General features: G+C 38.0%; 1 protein-coding gene across 1 annotated transcript in view; it reads left to right on the top strand.

The window, feature by feature from the left end:
* Positions 1-24,332, top strand: part of Cep112 (centrosomal protein 112) — a 385,003-nt gene that overhangs the window by 147,950 nt on the left and 212,721 nt on the right. Inside the window, exon 20 of the mRNA XM_036195322.1 lies at positions 13,485-13,592. Coding sequence (XP_036051215.1) covers positions 13,485-13,592 — 108 coding nt within the window. The remainder of the gene's footprint in view (positions 1-13,484; positions 13,593-24,332) is intronic.

Raw genomic sequence — 24,332 nt, forward strand, 5'->3', positions numbered from 1 at the left:
TGTGGTTTGATGAACTATTGCCTCTCCTAATCTAGAAGTCTCTCTACCCCCAGAAGTCCTGCCTATTCTCTTCTGACTAGCTATTGGCCATTTAGTTATTAAATCAATCAAAAGATGCATTAGGCAGAGACACATCTTTACAGTGTAAATAAATATTCCACAACAAAAATAGAAAAAATTTAAGAGGAGGAAAAAAAAACCTGAGACTTTGAGACAGGTTGAACTTTGTAACATTTTTTGATCATAAAAAAAAAGAAAAAAAAAAGATTATAAAACCAGGCACCCTGGTAGAATAAAAATGGTTCAGAATTTTTTTTCAGTCTTATTATGTGGTGGGTTGCTTTATAACCAGTGAGCCAGAAGTGACCAACAGCTATTTCCTGCTTGGTACACTTTGCAAGTTTCCTTATTTGGGCATAACATAGGAGCCTTCAGCCAGTGGTTGGCTAATGGGTGGCTGTTGTGATTCATAGTTGCTCTAGTGCTCACCTGTGGCCTGTAGTCTTAGGTTAGGTTACAACCTGCTTGCCCAACCACCACACTGTATGTGGAAGTTCCTTTGGACCAAACTCTTTGTTGAAGTATGAATACTGGTTTAGGCCAGTTTATTATTTCAACAAAATATGGATACTAATACCATTAATTATCAAGATGCACATTTTCATAAATATCTTGAGAAGGAAATTGCAGAACCTGAGGGGGAATGTTGCTAAAAAAACAAAACAAACAAACATACAAAAACAGGAGCAGAGGACAATGCAATGTTCAGGGTACAACAAAGTACACTCTTGTAGTAGTAAACATTAATAGACTAACTTTTTCTGCTTAATGAGTAGTATTAATTAACAGACAAATCCACAAATTGCTTTTACAAAAGGCATGACTAAAATAAAATTAACCAAATATTTTGTTAAAAGGATGATGAAAATGTGTCATTTATTTTCAAGGAAAATAAAGGATGACTGTAATAGAGCATCATACAAATCAAAATTAATGCAAATCATTAAACTAGACCAAAGGACATGTGTTTGTGTGTCAAAGGCAGGAGCGCTCAGTTCACATGTTTGGAAAGGTGTTAGGGATGTATAGAGAGATCATAGTCGCTGGGCATTTTTATTGTGGCCGGTATTTTTTCGCTGTCTATTAGATCAAGGAGCATGAACCAGACAAATTTTCTACTTTCTACCATGTAAAAACTACATATTAAATCTTTGCTCTTGTAAATCAGTTATGAAATTCAGTAGACCATAAACAAAACTTCATTTTATTTCTAAAACTTGACATATCAAAGAAGACATGTTTACCACAATGGAAATTCATTTTCAATTGAAACTGCAACATTGACTTCAACAAAATTAAAGGGTTTCTTCTCTTTAAAAGACTCCAATAAATAACAACAAAAGGAAAAGCTAGAGAATGAGAGAAAATGTTTTAATTTCTACATTTCAAAGAATTTGTGTCTAAAATATGAAAGACATTAATACAACTCAATGAAGAGACAAATGACCCAATCAAAAGTGGGCAAAGAATTGAATAGACACCTCAAAGAAGATGTGCTGGTGTTCAGTAAACTCATGAAAAGATGTTGAACATCTCACTAATGAGATGCAAACTAAAACAAAAATGAGATGCCACCCTTCTGTACATAGAATGGATTAGATGATAACGATGAGTAGACAATATAAAGTGTTGACAACGATGTGATACAGTTGTAGCTCTTATTTGTTGCTAGAAAACATGAAAAATAGTGTTACTATTCTGGAAGATTGCAGTTAAACAGTTAAACATACTGTGTATCAGATACTCTATGTATTTAATGAAGAGAAATAAAAATAGGTTGGGACAAGAACTTAGGCACAAATGTTGACAGCAACTTTCTTCATAAATGTCCCAATTTCAGCAATTCAAATGCTACCCAGCAAATGAAAATATGGGCAAGAGCTGTTAAAAAACATGACATCTTGTTGAGCAATCAAAGGGATTTGGTTATTAATAATTCTCAACAAATGGATCCTTCAAAGTCCTGTGGAGGAAAGAATATAAAAAACAGAAAAGTCTGTACTGAATGCCCTCTAACCACTGAGTTCTGTTAGAATACCATAGAGGATGTTGAGGCTTCTTTTCATTTTACAGATCAACCGAATTGATTTCTGAGCAAAGGTTTTATCTCATTTTCTTTGGGAAAATTTCATTTTCCTGACTTTCAAAGTTTTATCATGCTGCATTGGTTTTGGTTGTGCCTCTTGGGTAATCTGAGGCTTGGGTAGTGATTTTAGTCACCACACCCAGTGACTGGAAGCACTCATGAAACATTCTCTAGGACAGATGATATGTTTGGCCACAAGACAAGTCTCAATAAATTTAAAAGGATTAAAATTATGCTAAGTATGTTTCTTGAGCCACATTATCATAACTTAGAAATAAATGACAAAATAAATATGTGAAAAACTCAAATATCTGAAAATTAAACAACAGACTTTTAAAAGTAATTCATGGGTCAAAGACAATAAAGAAAATAAGAATATTTTGAATTCGTTTAAAGAATATATGACATATGAAAATGTATTCTGTTTTGGTAAAGTAGTGAATAAAGAAAGAATTTATAGCTTGAAGCACCTGTGTCCAAAGAAGAAATTCTTAAGCCAGCACCCTCAATTTCACCCTCAGAACCGATAAAGAGTAAAGCAAGCATGTGTCCATGGAAGCAGGAGGAGGAGTAGAGAGGAGCGTGAACAGTGAAGGGTTAGATGAATGGAAACAGGAATATCAGGGCAACCTAAGTAACTGTTTAGAAATATTACCAAAACTGGCTAAAGCTGAAGAAATGAAAGGAGAAAGATACAAATGGGCACAGCTGCAGATGAAAGAAGAGAGAACACCTTTGTGGACCATGTAATGTGGCATGCTGATAGATAAGAAAAGGAAAAAAAACACTTGGTTATATCATAAGAGGCAGAAATCACCTTTTATGATTTTTCCACAGATAGCATGTTTTTCTTTTATTACTTTTTACTTATTAAAAATTTTATGAACATATATTCAGAGACAAAGTGACTAGTTTCATGGTGTACTTTGGTCTTATTCATAGTCTCCCTTTCTGCCTATTTCATCCCCTGCTAGTCTCCTTCATTCCCCCAGCAAATTCCTTTAAGCTTTCATGTCAATACACATACACTTGCACATTCACACACACAACTTTGTGTCTGTATCTAAAGTCAAGATTCAGAAATGTGACAAATATAAATTTGTCTTGTTGAGTCTGGCTTATTTCACTTATATGACAATGTCTATTTGTATACATTCTTCAGCAAACAACATTTCATTCTTCTTCATGAACGAACACAGCTCTATTGTGTATACCACATCTCTTTATTCATCTTTCTGTTGACATATACTGAGACTTACAATGTAACTTGGCTATTGTGGACAGTGCTGCACTAACTATTGATATGCAGGTAGTTCTATGGTACATTGTCTTAGAGTCCTTTGAGTATATACCCAGAAGTAAAGCTAGGCCATATGGTAGTTCTTTATATAGTCTATATATTACTCTTCCTTCAGATACAAGCTAACAACAAGGATGTTCCCCCATTCTGTAGGTTGTCTTTTCCCTTGGTTGCACCCTTTTCTGTGCAAAAGGCTTTTAATTTCATACAGTCCTGTTTTTCAGCTTTTGGTTTTATTTCTCACTGTGTTGGAGTCCTTGTCATCAAGTCCTTGACTGTGCCTACATCTTGAAGTGTTCTTCCCTATGCTTTCCTCTTAGCAGTTTCAGAGTTTCAGGTCTTACATTAAGGTCTTCTATCTAGTTAGTTGATTTTTGCATGGGATGAGAGCTAGGGATCTGGTTTTCTTCTACTTGTGGACTTCCAGTTTTCCCGGGACCATTTGTTGCCAAGGTTGTCTTTTTTTTCTATGTTCTGCTTTTTGGCATAATAATAAAAATATTCGGTTTCTGGAGCTGTTTATTTCAGGGGCTTCTATCGTGTTCCACTAGTGTGTATTTGTTTTTGTTACTGTTGCTCAGTGGTGTTACTTAAGATAAGGTATTGTGGGACGTCCAGCTTTGCTGTCTTTGCTCAAGATTGCTTTTTCCTACGTATGTGAATAATCTCATTGGAATTGCAGAGACTGTGTTGAATCTGTAGATTGCCTGTGTAAACATAGACATTTTCATGGTATTCTGTCCATTCATGAGACTGTGAAGTCTTTCTGTGTCTTTTTCAATTTCTTTCCTCACCGTTTTAAAGTTTTCATTGTAGATGTCTTTCACTTGGTAGGATTTACTCCCATTATTTTATTTATTTTTAAAGCTGTTATGAGATTGTTTTCCTGACTTCTTTCTTGGCAAGCTCATTTTGGGGAGATGGAAAATTACTGGCTTTTATTTGTTGATGTTGGATCCTGATGCTTTGCTGAAAGTGTTTTATCAGTGCTGAAATTTTTATGGTAGTATCTTTATGGTCTCCAATGTGTAGGGCCATATTGTCTGCAGGTATAGATGACTTCCTTTCTGTCTTATTGTTCTAAGACTTCTAGCATTTGCTGAATAACACTGGAGAAAGTGGACACCATTGTTTCATTCCTGATTTCATCAGAAATACTTTAAGTTTTTACTCATTTGATATAATATTACCTATAGGTTTGTTGTATATACCCCTTCTTTTTCTTTCTTTTTTCTTTTTCTTTTTTAAGAAACTTTCAGTGTTCTCTAATATTTAAATTTTTCATGAATTTAGAGTTTGGAACTTTTTATTATTATTATTATATTTGTGTTTTAATTTTACACATCAGCCATGGGTTCCCCTTTCTTCCCTCTCCCGCCTCCACCCCCACCTTTCCCCCATCCCCTCCCCTCTTTTCCCATCTCCTCCAGGGCCAAGACTCCCCTGGGGATTCATTTAAACCTGATGGATTCAATGCAGGCAGGTCCAGTCCCCTCCTTCCAGGCTGAGCAAAGTGTCCCTGTGTAAGCCCCAGGTTCCTAACAGCCAGCTCATGCTCTAAGGACAGGTCCCGGTCCCACAGCCTGGGTGCCTCCCAAGCAGTTCAAGCTATTCAATTGTCTCACTTATCCAGAGGGCCTGATCCAGCTGGGGGCTCCACAGCCTTTGGTTCATAATTCATGTGCTTCCATTTGTTTGGCTATTTGTCCCCATGCCTCTCCAATCTTGGTCTCAACAATTGATGCTCTTACAGTCCCTCCTCTTTCTCGACAATTGGACACCTGGAGCTCCACCTGGGGCCTGGCTGAGGATCTCTGCATCCACTTCCACCAGTTATTGGGTGAGAGTTCCAGCTCGACTGGTAGGGTATATACCCCTTCTTATCATGAGATACATGTCTTTTATTCTTAATTTCTTCAGGACTTTCATTATGAAGAGATATGTGATGATTTTTGGAATTTATTGAGATGATTATGTGATATTTGAGTCCTCTTGTGTGATGTGTTACATTTACTAATTTTTGTATGTTGAACCATCTTTATGATCAAATACAACTTGATCATTGTGCATGATCTTTTTAATGTGGTAATTGAATTTTTGCAAGTATTTTATTAAGAATTTTTGCATTGTTATTCATCAGAAATTAACCTTTAATTTTCTTTGAAAGTGTGTGCCTGTGCATGTGTGTGTGTGTGTGTGTGTGTGTGTGTGTGCGCGCGCTTGTGTGTATGTGTATGTGTCTGCATGTGTGTTTATGTGCATGTGTCTTTATTTGGTTTGGGTAACAAGGTAAATAATGGATTATCAAAATATGTTGTAAAAGAACTGAAAGGACCAGGATAAGGTAATCTTGGTACACATTATTATTATTATTATTTAATTATTTCATTTTTTTTGAGATTATAATTACATCATGCCACCCTTCCCTTTTCTCTCTCCAAGTCCTCCCATAAAAACCTTCTTGCCATCTTTCAAATTCACAGCCTCATTTTTCATCAATTGTTGTTATATATACATGTGTGTGTGAGCACATATACAAGTGTGTGTGTGTGTGTGTGTGTGTGTGTTTTCCCTATATATATAAAACAGCCTGCTACATCTATATAATATTACTTGTATGTAAATTCACATTATTATTTTGTTATATAAAATTTTTATATTTTGAGAATAAACATACATTTACAAATTTCATACATTCATACAATATTTTTATCATAGTCATCCCCCAGTTCCTACCTTCCTGCTCTTTCTGGATCCTCCCCTTTATGTCACCCTCCAAACTTCATTCTTTCTTTTTCCTCCACCTCCTTCTCCTCTTCTTCTTCCCTCCCCATTAAGTTCAGTTAGTGCTTTCCATCATTCATGGGTATAAAGCCATCCCTACTAGAGACACATATTTAGAAGATAATAGTAGTAGGCTCACCTTTAGGACCTCTGAACTCTCCAGTTATGTGTTCTTGTCCAGATTAATAGTAACAGCTATGAGTTTCCTCCTGTGGAGTAAACCAGAAAGCACTAGGCTACCTCCATAATATTCATACCACTGTTGAGCCAATGAACAGATCTTGTGAAGCCAGTAATTATAGCTCAATCAAAGACTTCACAGCTGGGAAAGACTGTGAAACCATTATTAAGAACTTTACCAATGTATAAAAAGAGGTGGGCATCAAATGTGGGTAGTTAAAGATGACAGGTAGCATTTAGAGATTTGCTTTTGGAATTTGGACCACTCCTCAGATCTATGTTCTATGTCAGGCTCCAGTTTCCAACTTCACCAAAACTACCAGACAACCAGCCTGTGTCTTATCTTTACCTTACAAGTCCACATGCTCTTCTTACCTTCTGTGTACCATTCTGGCAGCTGTGTGAACTCACACAGGGCCCTATGTGGTGCATGCCTTTGTAATCCCTCTATTTCTCTGCATTCCCTGTCTCCATGGTTTGTTTTCATGAGCAGCTCTTGCCAAGCCTGGGTTGCTGGGTGGGGCTTATTCACACTTTTGAATACTAATAGTGACGACACAAGCAGGATGTTGTTTTAGTTGTCTCTTGTTGAAGGAATGGTTTCTATTACATGTAGTTTGCCAAGTACAATCAGATAACTGAGATAAGAAAGCACCGTCTATATAAGTATTAAGGGATTCCATGTGTGATGGAATCCTTACAGCTAGGTTTTTTCACACATCAATCAAGTGATTCTTACATGGGGAACTTAAATAAACGTTAAACAAAATGTTAAAATATATATGGTAAGACATGGTAGATTAGAAGTCTCCTAATCAAGATTATCCATTATTTTTAAAGTGTGTGGCTGGTATACATTAAGTTCCACAAGGGAACCAAGCAGTAGATCCATTGTGTGGAGAGTTATCTTTGGGGGTTTTCTGTAGCCCCCCCTTTTCAGCTTTAAGTGCCTTAGTTTTCCTGTGAAAAATGTTTTGTGCATAAGCTGAGAGAGTGCAGGACATCTTTTTCTCTTTGGAGACTGCTATAAAGTGCAGAAAAGGGATTACAAACTAAAAATGAAAGTATTTAGCTTGTTTAAGAAAAGGCTCTGTGTTTCCACAGTGAGGCTCCTCAATTAAAGTAGAAACAAACTTTAAAAGATTTGCTTCATGCTCTTTCTTTAACTTTGAAGAACTTTTCTTCTTGTTTACAAGTGTCAGTTATTGGGAATTATAGAATTACATATCTTAATTGTGAAAATAGAATACTTAGATTTAAAAACAGATATGGAATATATTTACCTTTAAATGACTGAAAGAAATAGCTACTTGTATGCCCTGCATGAAAGATCTTAATTCTGCAGACCCACTGCATGGATTTCAGGCAATGGGTGGCTCCAGGATCTTTTGCCCTCCCATTTTTCCAGTCTTTTTCTTCTCTGGTAAGTATCTTGCTTTATAGTTCATTCTTTTTATTTTTTAAACAATCATCAGAAACATTGTATAATTTTACAGGTAGAAATAATTCTGGTTTACTATGGTTAAAAATTTTCAGAAAACCAGTACTATTGACTAGTAGTTTGAATATTTAATCCATTAATGTTATCTTTTCCATTTTGTTTACTTTAGGTAAACTCTCTGTTATGATCAGTGTTCTTTGATAGCTTGGTGGAATCTAGAATTACCTTGAATATGGGCTTCTGAGCAAGCCTGTGAAGAATGTCTTGACAGCATTAACTGAGCTGGGAAGAGACATCCACTATGAATGGCACCATTCTTTAGGGGATGCTGGATATAAAAGCTGGAGAGAGTGAGCTGAGCACTAGCATGCACACATCCCTCTTTGTTCTCTGATTGTCAACACAATGCGACCGGCTGCTCAGGCTTCTGCTGCCTTGATCTCCACACCATGATAGACTGTGCTCACCCAGAAAGGCCTGTAAAAGAAATTTGTGTGATTGTGGGCTTACTTATAGTTTCAGAGGATTAGTGCATGGTCATCATGGTGGAAGCAGACAGACACGGTGCTGGACCAGTAGCTGAGAGCTTTCTATTCTATTTGGAAGGCAGCAAGCAGAAAGACACTGGCCTGGCATGAGCTTTAAAACCTCAAAGCCCACCTCAGTGATGCCCCTCCTCCAACAAGGCCACACCTCCTAATCCTTTCCAAATATCTCCACTACCTGGTGACTAAGCATGCAGAGCCTCTGGGGACCATCCTCATCCAAATCATCACAAAACCTTTCTCCCTTACATTGCTTTTGTTAGTGTTTTATCACACAACAGAAAAAGGAAACTAAGGCATTCTGTAATCGTGGTAGTAATTTATAGTTACTTGTTTCTACTTTTTATTTTTCTTCCATTTTATACTGATCATTACCCACACTAAAATATACAGAAGGCATATTGTTTTTCTCATATCAATTAATGATTACCAGGGCTTGGGATACAGCTTAGTGATAGAGCATGTTTTCAGTTCCTCAGTGCAAGTAAAGAAACAAACATGATTATCATTCATAGATGAATACAGATGAAATCAATTGATTTTTTTTCATACAGGACTTTCATTTTTATTCTTTATTTAGGTAGGCCTATAAACAATTGTTTATCCAGCTTTTTGGCATTTTATCTGTATAGCTGTATGGTATGCTTGAATATGTATACATTTTCTGCATGTATGTGAACAGTGTGTTGTGCATATGCACACGTAGGTTTGAGGTTGATGTCAGAAGTCATCCTCAATGGCTCTACCACCTTATTCATTCATGCAGACTCTATGAATCGAACTGGAGCTTGTCAATATGTCTAGTCTTGCTGATCAGCTTCCTTGGGGGATCTCTTATCTCTGTATTTTAAGGCTATAATTACAGATGGGCTACTACATCCCCCCAACATTTATTTGAGTTCTCAGGATACAAGCCCTGGTCTTTATACTTGAGGAGCAAGCACCTCAACCACTGAGCCATCTCCCAAGCCCTACTTCCTGGCATTTGTATGTATCTGTTGACCTGTCTGTGTTTTTCTATATTTTTATGTATTTATCTATGTATATGTATCTAAAAATAGTTGAAAGATAATTTTTAGCATTTCTTTGAATATTTATTAAATATATTAAAATATATTTCAATTACACAGTATATAATTTTGCAATTGAATGACTTAGATTGTGTATGTCATGTTACTTATGATGTAATTGCACACAGCACTTTACTGGAGAAAGACCAGTTACTTTTTGTGACTATAATTGATGGAAAATGCTCCATATTCATCCATTGTACGTTCTTCCTTCTCCTAGAACCCTGATCTTATTTAGGACATCATCTAAAGACTCTTCTCTTATAGGAAGTGGTGAACATTTAATGTAGTTCCAAGGAAGGAGATGTAAATTAGGCAGTTAAGTTGCCATTGACAGGAGCTTAAGCTTGCAGAAGCTCAAGGAAGAAAGGATTTATTTTGGCTTACAGGTTGAGGGTGCAGTCCATCATGATGGGAAGGTGTGGCAGCAGGAGGATAAATCAGTTGGTCATATTCTGTCCTCAGAAAGCAAAGACAGATTAATGCTTGGGCTCAGCTTGCATTCTCCCCTTCTAACTGTTTATTTAATCTGGACCCCAGCCTGTGAGATGATTTCACCCACATTGAGGTTGGGTCTTCTCAGCTAATTCCCTTAAAACTCCTTTACACACGTGCCCAGAAATGTATCTTTTAGGTGATTCCAAGTCCAGTGACGTTGGCATTGAAGCTGGAGCATCAAGCCCTGGCTTAAAAGGGGCCTCTAAGCTAACTCATACCCTCTTCCCTTGTCCCCTTTCCTTTGCTCTCTGCCCTCCCCTTCCCAGATGTTCAGAACTAAGGAGATCATTTTGCAACTGCGAGGGCAAGGTTGAAACACAACAGCTGTGACCTTGGCAGCTTTGGCCTCCTTTAGTTACTTACTCTTGAACTCTCTTACATTGGGAAACAATTAAGAGCTATGGTGCACTCTTGAAGCCCTGAGTACCTGGATTTTCTCTAAGTGTAGCAAGGAATAAGCCCGAGGCTCCTACCAGGAAGATCCCTGTGCTGCTCACCGATTCTGATTCTTGCCTCTGCACACTGAACACAGAAATGCCTCCAGTCCTGCTCCTGGTCCTGATTGGGCTACCAGACTATATTCTTGGGTTTCCTTGAAGCCAGAGTTACCCAATAAAGGAGCTCTTGCATCCTTTTGTTTTTGTTTGAAGTGGAATGGAATTTGGAATGATGATGTTTGGAGAAGCAGAATCCTTTGTAGTTACGACAACTGAGAACCTGAGTTTTAGATAAGCTTTATAAGAATTGCTTTCTAAACTACTAAAATTGTGGAGGAAGGATGGAGTGGGGTTTAGCATTCTCGGTCAGTGTTATATATATCTAAAGTGAAATATATTTCGTTTTTACTTATTAGCCATTGTTATTTGCTTTGGCTTTTTCTTAACATTTATATTTTAAAAGTCTTTTTGTGTGTTATAATTGTTTTCTATTGTGATTACAGACAATAATGCTTAGGTACATAAAGTGCTGATTATAAAATGCTATTTTCTAACTTTATGTATTTTCAATTTTAAAATTTATTACTTTTAATATTCTGCTTGTACTGAAGTAAAGCAAGAATCTGTGCTATGTGAAGTTTTGTCTCAAAAACTGCTAAGTGGATCAGGTCTCCCATCCCGTTCTTTCTCTTTCCTTTACTTTTGTTTATTCATTCATTCATTCATTCATTCATTCATTCATAAGAAATGAATGAATACAGTCTCTAAATATTCTGTTCCATGAGTTTGACTTTGTCAGATTCTACACATAAATGAGACCCTGTAGCTTTATCTTCCTGCACTGGCTTAGTTCATTTAACATGGCACCCCTTCCCATGTTGTTGCAAATGGCAGGTGCCCTTCTTTTTGCAGGCTGGATAGGCTTCTGTTTTGCATGTACTTAACTCTGTATGTGTGTCTGTGAATATTTGGAGAGATCACATATTTTAGCCTACTGTAAATGACACTACAATGAACATGGGAGTGCAAATATCTCTTCAACATATCAATTTCCGTTACTATGGATATATACACAGTTATTAGATTGCCAGATCAAATGATAGCTCTGCTTTTAGTTGTTTAGAAAACTCTGTAGTGTTTTCTACAATTGCTGTGATAATTTACATTCCCACCAACAGTTTCAGAAATTCCTTTTATTTTGCTTTCTTTTGAGCACTGTCTTTACCTTTTGAGTAATAATCGTTCTGATGGGTGTAAGATACTAATTATGATTTTAATTTTTATTTACCTAACAGTTGATGATATTGAACATTCCTTTCATAAATCTGTTGGCCATTTGGATGTGCAAGCCCTTTGTCTGGTTGTAATTGGCTGGGTTCCCTTACTGTGTTTTGCTGTTGACCCTTATAAAATATACTTCATCCACTGTCTAGTTGTCTCTTCACTGAATGGTCAACAGTAGCTGTAGAGAAACCTTTGCTTTAATGTCTATTGCTGCTTTGTGGAGTGCACATTTTGTTGCTATACCAAAAATTTTTGCTAAGACTAATACCAAGAAGCTTTGCCCATAGATTTACTCCTGTAGTTTTACAGTGTTGGGCATAATGTTTAAATTCCTCATCCATTTTGAGTTTTGTGTATATTGTGTTAAAGAATTCAGTTCCACCCTCTCAGGTAGACAGCCAATTTTCCAAATACCATTTTTGAAGAAATTCCCATTTGTAAGATCTTGGCATACATGTGGAAAATCAACTGATTAGGGATTCGTGTTCATTTGTAGACTCACATTCCAGTGGTCAATGTGTCTCATTTTATGCCAATGTCATGCTGTTTTGATTACTGTAGCTTCGATGTATATCTTGATGTCAGGTAGTATGATGACTTCAGCTTTGTTCTTTTTGCTCAAGATTGCTTAGGTTGCCAGGAATCTATTATGGTCCTTTGCAAATTTTAGGCTTGTTATATCCAGTTCTGTGAAAATAATACTGGAATTTGATAGGGACTCCACTGAATCTGTGGATTACTTTGGTTTGTGTGGACATCTAAAAAGCATTAATTATTCTAACCAAAGAGCATAAGACATCTTTATATTGAATTATTTTCATTGGTTTCTTCTCTCAGCATTTTATATTTCTGATACATGAATTCTTTAGCTGTTTGTTTAAAGTTATACCGAATCATTAGATTTCGCTAGTATTATAGGTGGGATTCTTTTCTTGGTAATATATAACAACACACCTGGTATTAGACTACTACTTTATATTTGGAAACTTCATTGAATTCATTTGTTATTCTGACAATTTTTAGTGACATCTTTAGGGTTTTTTGTTTGCAAGATCGGTGATGATTTCATTTATCTCAGCATGCCATTGCCTTAAATAGGACTTCCAGAACTATGGAAAAATGGTTGAAAGTGGATCTCCTCATCTAGTGAATTCTCTTAACTTCAGCTTTTCACAGTTGAATATGATACTAGTTTGGGGGCTTCGTAATCTCTTTATTGTGTTGCAGTACATTTTCTCTATGTCTAATTTGTCTAGAGTTTCTAGTGATAAAAAAATGTTGACTTTCAAGAACGCATGCCTATAATCTCAGTAATGGGAGCTGAAGCTGGAGGACCTTGAGTTAGAGGCCAGCCTGGGCTAAATATGGAAAAACATTGAATTTTTTTTTCCCCGAGACAGAGTTTCTCTGTGTAGCTTTGCACCTTTCCTGGAACTCGCTATGGAGACCAGGCTGGCCTCTGCCTCCCGAGTACTGGGATTACAGGCGCGCCACCACCGCCCAGCTGAATTTTTTTTAATGCTTTTTCTTAAACTCTTCTGGTGATTACATAGCTTTGTTCTCTTTATTTCATAAATGAGTATATTTTATTGTTACATTAGAACACAGATGTATACCAATTTTCATTCCCTTCTTGAAATTATTAAAATATACTAAAATAAATTGTCGTATGTTTCATTATTTTATCAACTTTACTTTCATCACTGGTTGTTGAGGTGTTTAAGGTCTGGAATTTTAAAGGATGGGCAAAATTTAAGCTATTAAATACAAGTTTTTTAAAATTTGTTTTAACTTCACAGATGGAAAAGGTAGAAGCAGACCTAACTAGATCCAAGTGTCTTCGTGAGAAGCAGTCCAAGGAGTTTCTATGGCAGCTAGAAGACGTCAAGCAGAGATATGAACAGCAGGTCAGCCTTTTGCTTTCATGATACCAGTTAATTTTTAATAGGAATATGCTCCTCTTTTAATCATCTCTCCTTATCACAGAAATCTCTGTAAAATAAAAATATGACCACAAATATATTTGAAACATTTAAAATAATATAATGAAATCCAAACATAAGAATTTTAATGTTCTACTAAGGCCTATTCCAATAGTTTGTTATTCTAAATATTTAATTGAAAACTTTATTATGATTCTTGACTCCTTCTAGCCCTAGGATAACTTTCTCATTCATTTACAAGGTAATACTGGTATCTGCCATGTTCCAGCCTCTCTGAATAGCACTGAGCATTGACAAGGAGGCAGGTCCCTTTGCTGATAAACTCTAGATCTTGGTAGACAGTGAGCACATGAATAAGAGCTGAAGTGATTCAGAAAAGCGAGTCAAGTGGAGAAAAAGAGCATGCCCATAGGCTTTGCCCATCACAAGGCAGGAGCCTGGTTCTCAGGGTGGATAGATCAGGGAAGCCTGAATCCCTGCCGAGCATCTTCTAAAACACCAGGAAGGAACTTCTAAGAGGTCTGTGAGGCATAGCATTCTAGCCAGAGAGAAAGACCAGCAAGTTACAAGAAGAGAGTGAGCTGGGTGGATGGAAACTGACAGGTAGGCAGTGTAGGCAGAAGGCCCCCAGCTGGGGAGCAGGGATATAGAACCAATGATGGAAAGATTTTAGATCTTAAGAACCAAAAGTTCTTCTCTTTTTAAAAGTCTCCCAGAATATTTAACTGCTATTAATTTTTTTATTTACCTAATTTGCTTGTCCTTAACATCTGGAAAAGCATTAATTGGATTTGTAACACAGGTTAATACTTTTATTTCTAAAGATATTTAAATCTTTGGAATCTTAAAATAATATTTTAAAATTATATGTTAAGCTCCATTAAGCAGGTGCTATATCAAAACTAATTAATCCCTTATGATCACTGGATTTTATTTCCTCTTCTAATTGATAGCAATTAGTGGTTTACTTGAATTCAGTAAAAAGCAAGTCTGATCTGGTATGTGTCCTGAGGGTTGTTGTTTTAATCTTAATATATTAGTGAAAATAATTGCCTGAGTTACTTCCATAGGGATGGTATAATCACATATACTTAATAAGAGAGTGAATTACTCATTCTTACTAGAATCTGACAGTCCTGCTTTGTTCTGAACAGGCATCTCATGCCACCCTGTCAGATCTAACCTGTGCTCAAGGCTTTTTTATCAGACATTGTGTCTTTTTAGCCCACATCATTTGTTGTTGTTGTTGTTGTTGTTGTTGTTATTTCTCTAGAATCTAGCATATCATTTTGGACCTTAAATCTGTTCTTTATTGAAAAACTGTCTCTTATAATTCTATATTATTAATCCTAGTTATGAAATGACCTGTTCAGTGTCCCAAGCTAAATTGTGTATTAGAGTAGTAGGAGAAGTGAAATAAGTGGACTGGACCACATGGAAGAGAGGGGGAGGCAGACCTCACTATGAAGTACCTGCACATGTGTACAAAAGGTGTGTGTGTGTCTGTCTGTGTGTGTGTGTGTGTGTGTGTCTGTGTGTCTGTGTGTTTGTAGATTATTTGGAGTAATAGAAAGTTGTAAATAAAATAAATAACACTAAATCTATCTGATATAATACTATGTCAAAACATGCAGACTTATAAGCTACATTGATAAGAATACATTTTAGAACACCTTCTAGATTATCTCATTTGTGGAAAATTACAGAATATTTATTCATATCATGCAATTTGGTATATAAATTCAGCAAAAATTTTTTGAAAAACTACACATTTCTATGGCATAAACACAGACTTGTAGGTTAGGGGTGTAATGAATGTAGACTTTCACATCATGCTCTAGGTAACCCATTTTACTTGAAATTAACAAATCAGCATGTGCATTACCTAGATACTTAAAACATTAAAACTATTAATGTCAAGAAACTAGAAAAAATACAGAACATTTATATTATATTGCATCTTAAGTGATAAATGTATATTAATAAAATAGAAAATAAATTCAAATCACACACACACACACACACACACACACACACACACACACACACACATCCATATTGTAAAAATAAGTCTGAAAACCTGAAAAGAGAAGATAGAGCATTAGCAGGTTGTTTTCAAAGGCACCAAAATCAGTTGGTATTTCCCAACTGTAATATTCAGTACAAAGGAGTTATTTTTTAAATCAGATTTTTAAAAGAAAAATTGCATAATAGAAGAATGGCATAGCCAATTTCTGATTATTATACAAAAGCATCTAAAAGTCATTTGGAGACATATCAACTTAGTAATGTGTATTTCTTCTGGAATATTCTTGGCCTACTGAGCAGTGGAGGATATTTTCCATCATCATAATGCTGAGAGAGAGGCTGCTTAGGAAAATAGCACTGAAATTGGAGTATACAATATTACTTTAAGAAATGGTACCTCGGATTGGAGGGTGATGGAAAGATATAGGGGGAATATGCAGCATAAATTTTAGGAAGATAACATTTAATGTGATAACATTAAAAACTGTGAAATATTTTCTTAGCAGAAAATTTTATTGGCTAGAACAATATTCTCCAGATGCCAGTTCACAAATTCCAGGTTTTTACTGTGATAAATCCTGAGAAATAATAAGCACATGAGTGACTGTACATTTCAGCATAAGCATGCCCCAAACTAACTCAACTAAACCAGGTTCTTTCCCTCTTTGACCCAGGTATCCTGGGGATACTTAGGGAAAGGGAGTAGAGGTAGCCTGTCAGCCTTTCATGAGCTGTGTAACAAGGCCTACTGTGAAGGCACTATGAGAAACTTCTTGGTTAAGTGACAGCTTAGAGTCACCTTTAAATGATTTATGTCAACCTGAACTGAGACAGTCAAGTGTCTTTTAGTCACCAGTGGTGATTTAGAATCAAGCTTCCTGAAGTTAAGAATTCAGGTAGAGAGTTAATATGTAGGATAAAACCCCTCAATTTTCTGATGTTTCAAAAAGCTGAAATTAAGTAGATTATTTACTGGGATTAAACATAAAATGCTGCTTTGGTTTAGAATATTAGCTGTAAAATTTTGAGGATAAGTGAGGGTAAAGATGACAGAAAGAATCAGACCAGGGGAACATTGTGACCAGGACCACAAGACAGTAGACCAGGACGTTTAAATAGCTGTGACACTAGTATATCTACATCTTTTGTCACATAAGTAGTAAAAATTCAGGCCACATATATGTAGGACACTGACAAACTTCAACATAGAATATAGCAAGGTCTGGAATTATGTCAGAGGGAACATTTACACTAATAGATTATCTCACCAAGAAAAGATAAAACTAAAGAGAATTGAGTATCTTCTATTTTTCCTGGAGGCCATAGCTCTCAGAAACTCCTTTGGGCCAAGCACTGCTCTCCACGTGTTGTCTTCATGTTCCTCTACATGCCGTCTTCACAGTGCTCCGCGGAGGCAGACATCCCTATTCATTTCGCCATCTTGTAGGTATAGAAGGCAAGGCATGTGCAGTTGTATCACTCTAGCTGTCGTTCCACACTGAGTAGGTGACAGATCCAAACTAAAACCTGAGCTGTTCTCATGACCTCCACTCCAGACACACTGCTGTAGAGTTTCCAGGAGCAGAAATGGAACCCAAATGCAGTTGGAATTGTTTCAGGGTAACTCTCTATTGGAGAACTATAAGTCTATGAGGAAGTATGTTTCCCAGTGTCGAGCATGTTAAAGAATCTGTTGGGAGGATTGTGAGGATATGTTGTGCATTTGGGGCTATCCCATTATGAAGGCCCCTTCCATAAGTGAACGTTCTGTGATTTTCTGCTCATCTGGTCCCGGGTTCTCCATGAGAGGTGTGTACTTGTGCCATGGCAGACTCTTTCCTTACATGTCTGCCTCACCACATTTTCTCATGCAACACTTCCACCTACATTCTCAGTTACCAATCACAGTGTGGCACACTTTCCACTATTTTGTCTTCCTTTTCTCCAAAGGCAAACATTTAGACACTGTGATTATAGCATTTCCACCAGAGCCCATGCTTTCTCACTGGGGCAGAGTGACCCCCCACTCTGTGGTTAACAAAAAGGGTTGTGGGAGGTTCCTTATGTTCTTGCTGGATTGTTGGATTCACATGATTATTTTAAAAGGAATCATATGGCTTTACTATTGTGGTAATATCCATATTAAAACAAACATAGGTGTCCCTGCTTTGTAAAATGCAGTCTTCACAAATTTTCAACATGAAATTTGACATTTCAAAGAAGCTTCCAGTTTGCAGTCTGCTTAGGGCTGTGGCCTCAGGTCCAGGAAGAGTCATTTGCACTGCTGGGAGATTCTTTGGTGGCAAAGTTCCTGAAGCTCTTCCCCAGCCAGTCCTTACATTTTATAATGAAGGACTGGACATTCCCAGGAAGTGAGAGACTTGTGCCCTCTGAGCCTCAGTTTCCTTCTCCAGGCTTGGCTTTTGAGCCACCCCCATATAGAAAGCATCTTGCTGGGAGCTGTAACTATGTGAGAAAAGCAAAGAACAAATACTTGGGCGCAGGCATGGAGTGTACAGATGCGGAAGAGAAACTTCAAACCCACGGAATAAATACTCACAAATATCCTGTAAAGCCCGAGCTCCCACCAGGATTTCCTGTTTCTTTCCTGTATGAGCCATTGGAACAGAAAGACAATTCTAATTGTCCTTTCACAGACTTCATTCACGTCAGAAACAAACAGCCAGCAAGGCATGCTAGGATTTCCTGAACCATGGAAATGTGTTTTTGGCAATTCTATCTTATCTCTCTTTAATCTTCTATTTTATATCTTTTCTTTATACTTCAAAGCCTTTAAAGAGAAATGTTATTCAGCAGATAAACAAGTGGTCACAATTTTAAAAAAGAATCCGTGTTTATTGTCAGTGATTGTGAAAAACCAACATGTGGGCCATCCTCTAGCATGGCCATGATTTGAATGATTTGACACAAAGCCTCTCAGCAACAAACACAGTGTCAGAGACAAACTGGCTGTTCTGCAAGATACACAGATGGGGAGTTTTCAGTTAAGACCAGCAAAGACCTTGAAGAAGACTGTTATTCTACACTGAATGGAAGACAGGAGGGAGAGGGGGGCAGAGGTTTTCATTCATTCAGTGGCCTGGGTCATAGAAAGGATAGACATGTGGGTAGGGCCTCATGGCAGATTGCATTTCTGGCGGGAGCAGAGGGACAGGGGCCCTGCTGTAACTAGAGAGGGAAGAGGTGGTATGGATGTTCTTGTATTAACCACCCATGAGGCTTCTTACAACTGGAGTGTATCTTTGTGAGCAGGGAAAGTGTGTTTATTGAGACTAGAGAATTACAGGGACAGAAGAGCAGATTTAAATGGGATTACGCTACTGTGATGATTGCCAGAATGAGCTGGCTAAAAATTATTAGGAGAAAATGTTTCTCATTATTAAGGCCCTAGATGTGGTTAGTCACCAAGGATTTGTGAGCCTCCCTAACATCTTTCAGACTGTAATTTCATATAACTTATAACTTGTACATGTGTATAATTTATTGTATATCCTGTACAGTGTGTTGCCCTTTTACTCTTTGTATTCTGTTCACTTTGTGCTTCTTGAAAAAAAAATGTTTTGTTTAGCTTTTCTTTTATATTTGATTTTTCATTTCTTTTTTTTTTTTTATTTCCAGTGCTGTGATGGAACCCAGGGCTTCATATATGTTAGGAAAGGTCACAAGCACTCAACTACATCCTCAGACATACAATTTATAACAGTTTTCCTCTGGCACATATTGTTCCTACAGGCTCCAGGATATGAACTCTGTTCCTAGTCATTAAGTTGTCAAAATCAGAGATCCAAGTAGTGCGGCTACAGGCATTGGTTGTGAGGATAGGCCAAGTGTTTGGGTGTGAGACACAGGCCTTGTGAAAGGCAACACATTCTGTCTTCCTTTTACTTGTGTGTGTTGCTAAGGGATAGGGGAGTGGCTGAGGTTTTTCCCACCTAGAGTAAAGAATAGTTAAAAAAAAAAAAGGGAATTAAGAGGACAAGGGTGAAGGCAGTCAACAGACTATGGAATGTAATCATTTCATTTTAGAGGTAACTCATTTAACATTTCTTCCTGGATAGTAACATGGTTAACTCACTCTTTTTATTATCTTGTTGGATTAAAATATGAACAGGAGTCAATGTGTTCTCATTATTAATTCATGTTTGTAGAACAAATACTTTGCATTAATTATTGTTCCAAAGGCTCAGGATATGGCAGTAAAGAATTTCTTTCTTTGAAAATTCAATGTGAGTTAAGATGAGGCAGTGGCCATTGTTTTCAAGATCCATAAAGCTGGCTATTCTGATTGTGAGTGGAGGGTGTTTTAAATAGAGTTATTTTTAGATAGGTTGTCAACAGAGGACTCTAATGAACTGATACTTGACTTAGTACCTGAAGGAAGTGAAGGAAGAACCCATTTCACAGCTCAAGGTGAGTAAATTATATTCCAGGCAGTCACAAGAGCTTTCCCGAGACTGAGATAGATTGGTCTGTGGCTGGAGTGGAGTGAGCTAGGGGAGAGTTGGCAGGAATGAAGTCAGAGAGGAGAAATCCTATCCAATGATACTACAGACTATGGGACATTTGGATTACATTTGGAGTGTGTTGAGAAGCCATGGCAGCATTTGAACAAGATCTGCTGTGAGATGTCTTTCTGTATGCTGTGAATATGTGTTGCTCTGACTGATTGATAAATAAAGCTGTATTGGCCTATGGCAAGGCAGCTTAAAGGCAGGCAGGAAATACAAGCAGACAGACAGGAAGAAGAAAGGCAAATGGAAAGAGACACCAGCCTGCTTCCCAAGGAACAACATGCCAGCAGACCAGTAAGCTATAGAACACGTGGCAAAATATAGCAAGAAGACTTCCATATGACATGCAATTGGTAATTAATATAAGCCTCTGAGTAATCATTTTATAAGTGGCTGTGGGACCATGGGCCAGGAGGGACCAGAGAAACCTTCTGAATACAAAGATCTGCCTTCCAAGCTTTTCAAATATTTCTGTGGCTACTGTAGTGGAGGCAGGAGAGAAGTGCGTTTGGAGACCGTATCAGTAGTCTGGCAAGAGACCACTGTCTTAGGGTTTCTACTGCTGTGATAAAATGCTGTGACCAAAAACAACCTGGGGAGAACAGGGTTTATTTCAGCTTATAATTCTATACTACAGCCCATCACAAGGGGAAGTCAAGGCAAAAACTCAAACAGGACAGGAATTCTGGAGGCAGGGGCTGATGCAGAGGCCATGGAGAAGTGCTGCTTACTGGCTTACTTTTCATGGCTGTTCAGCCTGCTCTCTTATAGAACCCAGGACTTCCTATTCAGGGGCAGCACCACCCACAATGGGCTGGGCCCTCCCACATCAATCCATAACAAAGAAAATGCTCCACAGGCCAATCTGGTAAGGACATTTTCTCAATGACTGTTTCTTCCCAAATGATTCTAGCCTGAATTAAGTTAACATAGAAACTAGCCAACACAAACACCGTGCCTGGGACCAAGTGGTGGGGCAATGACAAGTAGTCGTACTGGGGGTCCATTTGACAGCCGGATTTGTCAGTGTTTATGGAGTGGAACTTAGATGTGACTAGATTTTTTCCACTGAGCAAATAGATGAGTGGCTATGAAAGATACTGAAATAAGAGTACATAGACAGGAAGTCCCAAGACTGAACCCAAGGCCATGACAATAGTTAGAGATGGGAAAGAGGTAGGCACAGCCACAGAAGAGTCTAAGAAGGGACAGCCAGTGAGGTTAATAGGAGAATTAAAGTATGATTGCATGAGTGTTTCCTCAAGAAAGGGAAAGTGAGTTGCCTTTTGTTTCAGGCCTTGCCAAGAGGGGGCATTAGGTGGAAACCGAGACCTGTTGAATTTGGCAAGCAGATCTTTAGCCAACTGGTCCAGTTCTAGTAGAATGTGAGAACAAAGCCTAGATAGTATGGGTAGAGAGATAATAGGCTAGGAGCAGTCCTTCTGAGGACTGAACGTAGAACAGAGAAATGAGGTGGTAGCTATAGGTCTTCCAGGGTCAAGGGAAAGACTTTAAAAATGAAATAGATTCTAGACATATTTATAAATGAGACTATTTAAAAGAATGAAAAATTGATGTACAGAGAGTTATGGGGCACTTGTGAGAGCAACATCTTTATTTTACAAGAGAGTGGACAGACCCAGTGAGTGGTGAGGACTCAGCTTGGGCAGCCGAAAAACTACCTAGCCATTCAAACTCTGTATGGGCATGGATTCCTCAGTGGACAAATCAGTTTGATGCTGAGAAAAGTGAAGTAGCCTTCTTCTGATTACTTGTGTGTGTGTGTGTGTGTGTGTGTGTGTGTGTGTGTGTGTGTGTGCGCATGCATGCATGTGTAGGTCAGAAATCAATCTCAGGTGCTGTTCCTTCTTTATTACAGGGTTTCTCACTGGCCTGAAGTTTACCTATTAGTCCTGCTTGACTGGCCAGTGAACATTGTGGATCCACCTGTCTTTTGTTCTCCATTCCTGCACTAGGATTACAGTCATGTAACACTGTCCTGGCTTTTCGTTGACATGTTCTGTGAATGGAACTCAGGTCCTCATGCATGCACAAACATTTTACTAACCCTGATTTCATTTTTTGTTTGTTCCTGGGCCCCACATTATTCCATTTAAAACAATGAGGGATTAGGAAGCATTGCAGGTGGAGGAAGAGTTTCTAAACTTTGACCAGTCTTGTTTTTCTCAATTCTATACTGACTGACAAACTTGGATGGTTATCCTAGTTAATATTCTTCCAACACAGTGATATGTTTGATTAAGCCAGTCCATACTTCATTGAGAACTGAATTGCTTCAGAGAGACAGACTTAAATAAAGTTAATGGGAATATAAAGTTAAGACATGGTCCCCATCCCAAAATTGAACTCCACCTAGAAAGGTGAATTCTTAACTAATTTTGTTGATCTTTCCACTTGAGTTGAGCATCATTGAAACAGAAAATCCTTCCTGAATTTCTCCTGAGATCTGACATAGAGAAATAATAGCTATTTTTCAGCAAGCTTTAATAGTGCAGGGTAATTTTTGCTAATCACTACCCCTGGCCTGAAAATATTTTGAAGTGTTTAGTGAGGAGCTAGGGTGGGGCTCAGTTGTAGATACTTGCTGCATAGATGCCATGCATGATGTCCTGACTTCAATCATCAGCACTAGGGAGCAGAGAGGGGGGATGGTTAAGTGTTAAGTGTGGGAGAGAAACTTTTCAATGTTCTGTTTCATCATCACTATCTTGCTCCCAGCCTCTGGCTCTCAGTGCATCTTGAGTGGCAGGACCTTCAGGGGGTATTTGTCTTTGTTATTGATAATTGTCTGAGAGGAAAAGAGTGCAGAAGTTGTATATGCTGCCAAGCCCTATACCATCTCCACTAACAGTTACCACAGCAGTATTATATTTTTAAATAGAACTTGCATAGCTAAATTGAACTGTGGTTCAACAGATTTCATGGATGGTTCTTTTTCTTGTAGGAAATATTGAATCTTGGAGCCTGATAGCCATCCAGATAGGTTGTTTCTACTTTTGCTATACTGGCTTCCTTTTGCTATTTTGCATGTAGGGGTGCCTGGGGTGGTACAAGTTCATGTTGGTGGAGGTTAACATACACTTTATGCATGTGAAAAAGATCAGCCTCATGCATAGCCCTCAAAGTCTCTCACTGGCCTGGAACTTGCTGGTTTGACCCTTCTGACTGGCCAGCGAGCCCCAGCAATCACTTGTCACTGCCTCCCCAGAGCTGGGATTCTAAGTGTGTCTCCATGCCCAGCTTTTTTATGTGAATGTTGGATGTTTTCCTCATGTTTACAAGCCTTTTAATTAGAAAACAAATACTTTTGTGCCTATTTTTATTAAGATTTAAGTGTTGTGCATGAGCATCCTCAGAACCAAACAATTCCTGTCTTGGAGAGTTCAGCTTGGCCTGACATGGAAAAGGATTTCCCCAAGCTGGGCTTGTTGATTGTTACACCCCCTCACTGCAGGATGGAGAGGGCCACCAACCCTCATCTGACTATCCTGCTGCTCCCTACTACCTGTTGCCTACAACTCTGCCTTAATTGCCAGGGCCTCTGGGAGCGGGTAGAGTATATAGGCCAGAAAAGGGAGGGGTGCCCCAGCTATGTTAGCTTTGGAGAACCATCATCCTTGTGTGTGTAAAGCCTCTTGGGGGGAGGAGTACCCACGTAGCAGTAAGCAACCTGTATAAGGGTCTTAACAAGGTAACCAATAAACTCACTGATTCTTCAGCATGAACTTGCATGGACTTGTTCCCCAGGTTGTTGTTGGGACTAGAGGGGAAGGTGTAGGACATCCCTTAGTCTCCCTGGGAGGAATAACTGTGCAACAGTTAGTCACAAAGTTATACCATACTGTCATATTTGTACTACATTGTATTTTTACTAGGACTCCAAAGACACAGAGAGGGTTGTATATGTCCTAAAGGAAAGACACCTTCAAGGATGTCATTTCCTTATGTAATAGAGTAGCACATTTTATATCATATAATGATTTTTAAAGGTTCCAACACCTTTTGTAAAGATATAAGATTGGTCTATGGAAATCACGCCAGTGTTACAGTAAATTTTATCCTATTTGAGCTGGTTATCTAGAATTCCAGAGAATACAGTAGTTTATTTTAACATTTCAATTGT

The sequence above is a fragment of the Onychomys torridus genome, chromosome 8 (assembly GCF_903995425.1).
Source record: "Onychomys torridus chromosome 8, mOncTor1.1, whole genome shotgun sequence".
In the NCBI taxonomy this organism is placed as follows: Eukaryota; Metazoa; Chordata; class Mammalia; order Rodentia; family Cricetidae; genus Onychomys; species Onychomys torridus.